We start from the raw sequence: 1,238 nt of genomic DNA on the forward strand, positions 1-1,238 counted from the left end.
CGCCCCCCAGCAGCCCGCCCCCGCCTCCTTCCAGCCATACTGACCGGCCTCTTCCCACTGCACAGCGGCTGTAGCCCCTCCTCACACAGCGCCACGCTTCCATCCTCCTCCTCCTTCCGGAGGCCTGCTGCCTCTGGCCGCTCTCCCAAACTAGGCCTCGACCGCCGACTCAGCCCCATAGCCCGCCGACTTGGCTCCGGCCCCAGCGGTAAAGCACGCCGGGAAATGTAGTTGCGACTGGCAAATAAACAGCCATCTTGTGATATTCCCTTCCCTTTTCTCACCAATCCTGTTGCCCCGTTTAGAACACATGCGCAGAGACCGCCGTACTTGAGAAGGCTGAGTAGAGAAGTCTGAAGCTGTCAAAGTGCCGAGAGCTCTGCATTAAAGAGAGAGATACTGTAATTTGTAGATGATATTGAAACCTCTGACTCAGGAAGTAGCAGAAACAGATGGGGACGAGGGGATTTCGGACAGTTTAAAAAAAAAAAGAAGAAATAAGACTTGCTTTGCTTTCTGGATGCAGTCACTTAACACTTTGGCACTGACTCTTCTTGGAGTAGAAGTGATGGGTACTGAGTTTTGGGCACATTGGCCTGAACCGGATCAAGATAGAAAAGAGCTATCTGTAGTCCTGGAATCAGCCTAGCGACGTTTACCAGGGCTCACGACCAAAACCTGAGCTAACACAAATTTTTGACCACAGGAATTCATGAATCATCTACTAATGAGGCGAAGAATTGTAATCTGCATACGAGGAAGCATACATATTGATGAAAACAAGAGGATATAGATATAGATATATAGATAGATATAGATATAGATATATTTGCAACCCTTCCCACCTAGCAGTTACTATAAAGCCCTTCTGTTCTGGCAAGGGTGCTTTGGATAGAATGTTGGTGAGACTTCAGAGACTTTTTAGTTAGTTGGGTTACCCAAGACAAGTCTCTTTAAATTCAACCTTAGGTTCCTCACCTGTGAAATAGGGTTAATAAAAGCACCTACTTCGAAGGGTTGTGAGAATCAAATAAGATAATACCTGTACAGTGCTTAGTCAGTGCCTTGTTTCCTGCCTTCAATAAATAATTGTTAAATGAGATTTGAGAATTATATGCATAGAGAAAACTGAATTTATGGAAGCCATTGAGATCTCCAAATGAAATAGTATAGAGAATTCAGGCACAGTATTCTATTTCCTGCAATATCCATGAACTGAAAAAAAAAAGCCATTGGGG

General features: G+C 45.2%; 1 protein-coding gene across 2 annotated transcripts in view; it reads right to left on the reverse strand.

The window, feature by feature from the left end:
• ANGEL2 (angel homolog 2) overlaps window positions 1-132 on the reverse strand; it is a 40,516-nt gene extending 40,384 nt beyond the window's left edge. For both annotated transcript variants that reach the window (XM_044673327.1, XM_044673326.1), the window contains exon 1: window positions 45-132. In XM_044673327.1, coding sequence (XP_044529262.1) covers window positions 45-103 — 59 coding nt within the window. In that variant the 5' untranslated portion in view covers window positions 104-132. The remainder of the gene's footprint in view (window positions 1-44) is intronic.
• Window positions 133-1,238: the final 1,106 nt, after the last annotated feature.

This window comes from Gracilinanus agilis, chromosome 4 (genome assembly GCF_016433145.1).
Source record: "Gracilinanus agilis isolate LMUSP501 chromosome 4, AgileGrace, whole genome shotgun sequence".
NCBI classification, from domain to species: domain Eukaryota; kingdom Metazoa; phylum Chordata; class Mammalia; order Didelphimorphia; family Didelphidae; genus Gracilinanus; species Gracilinanus agilis.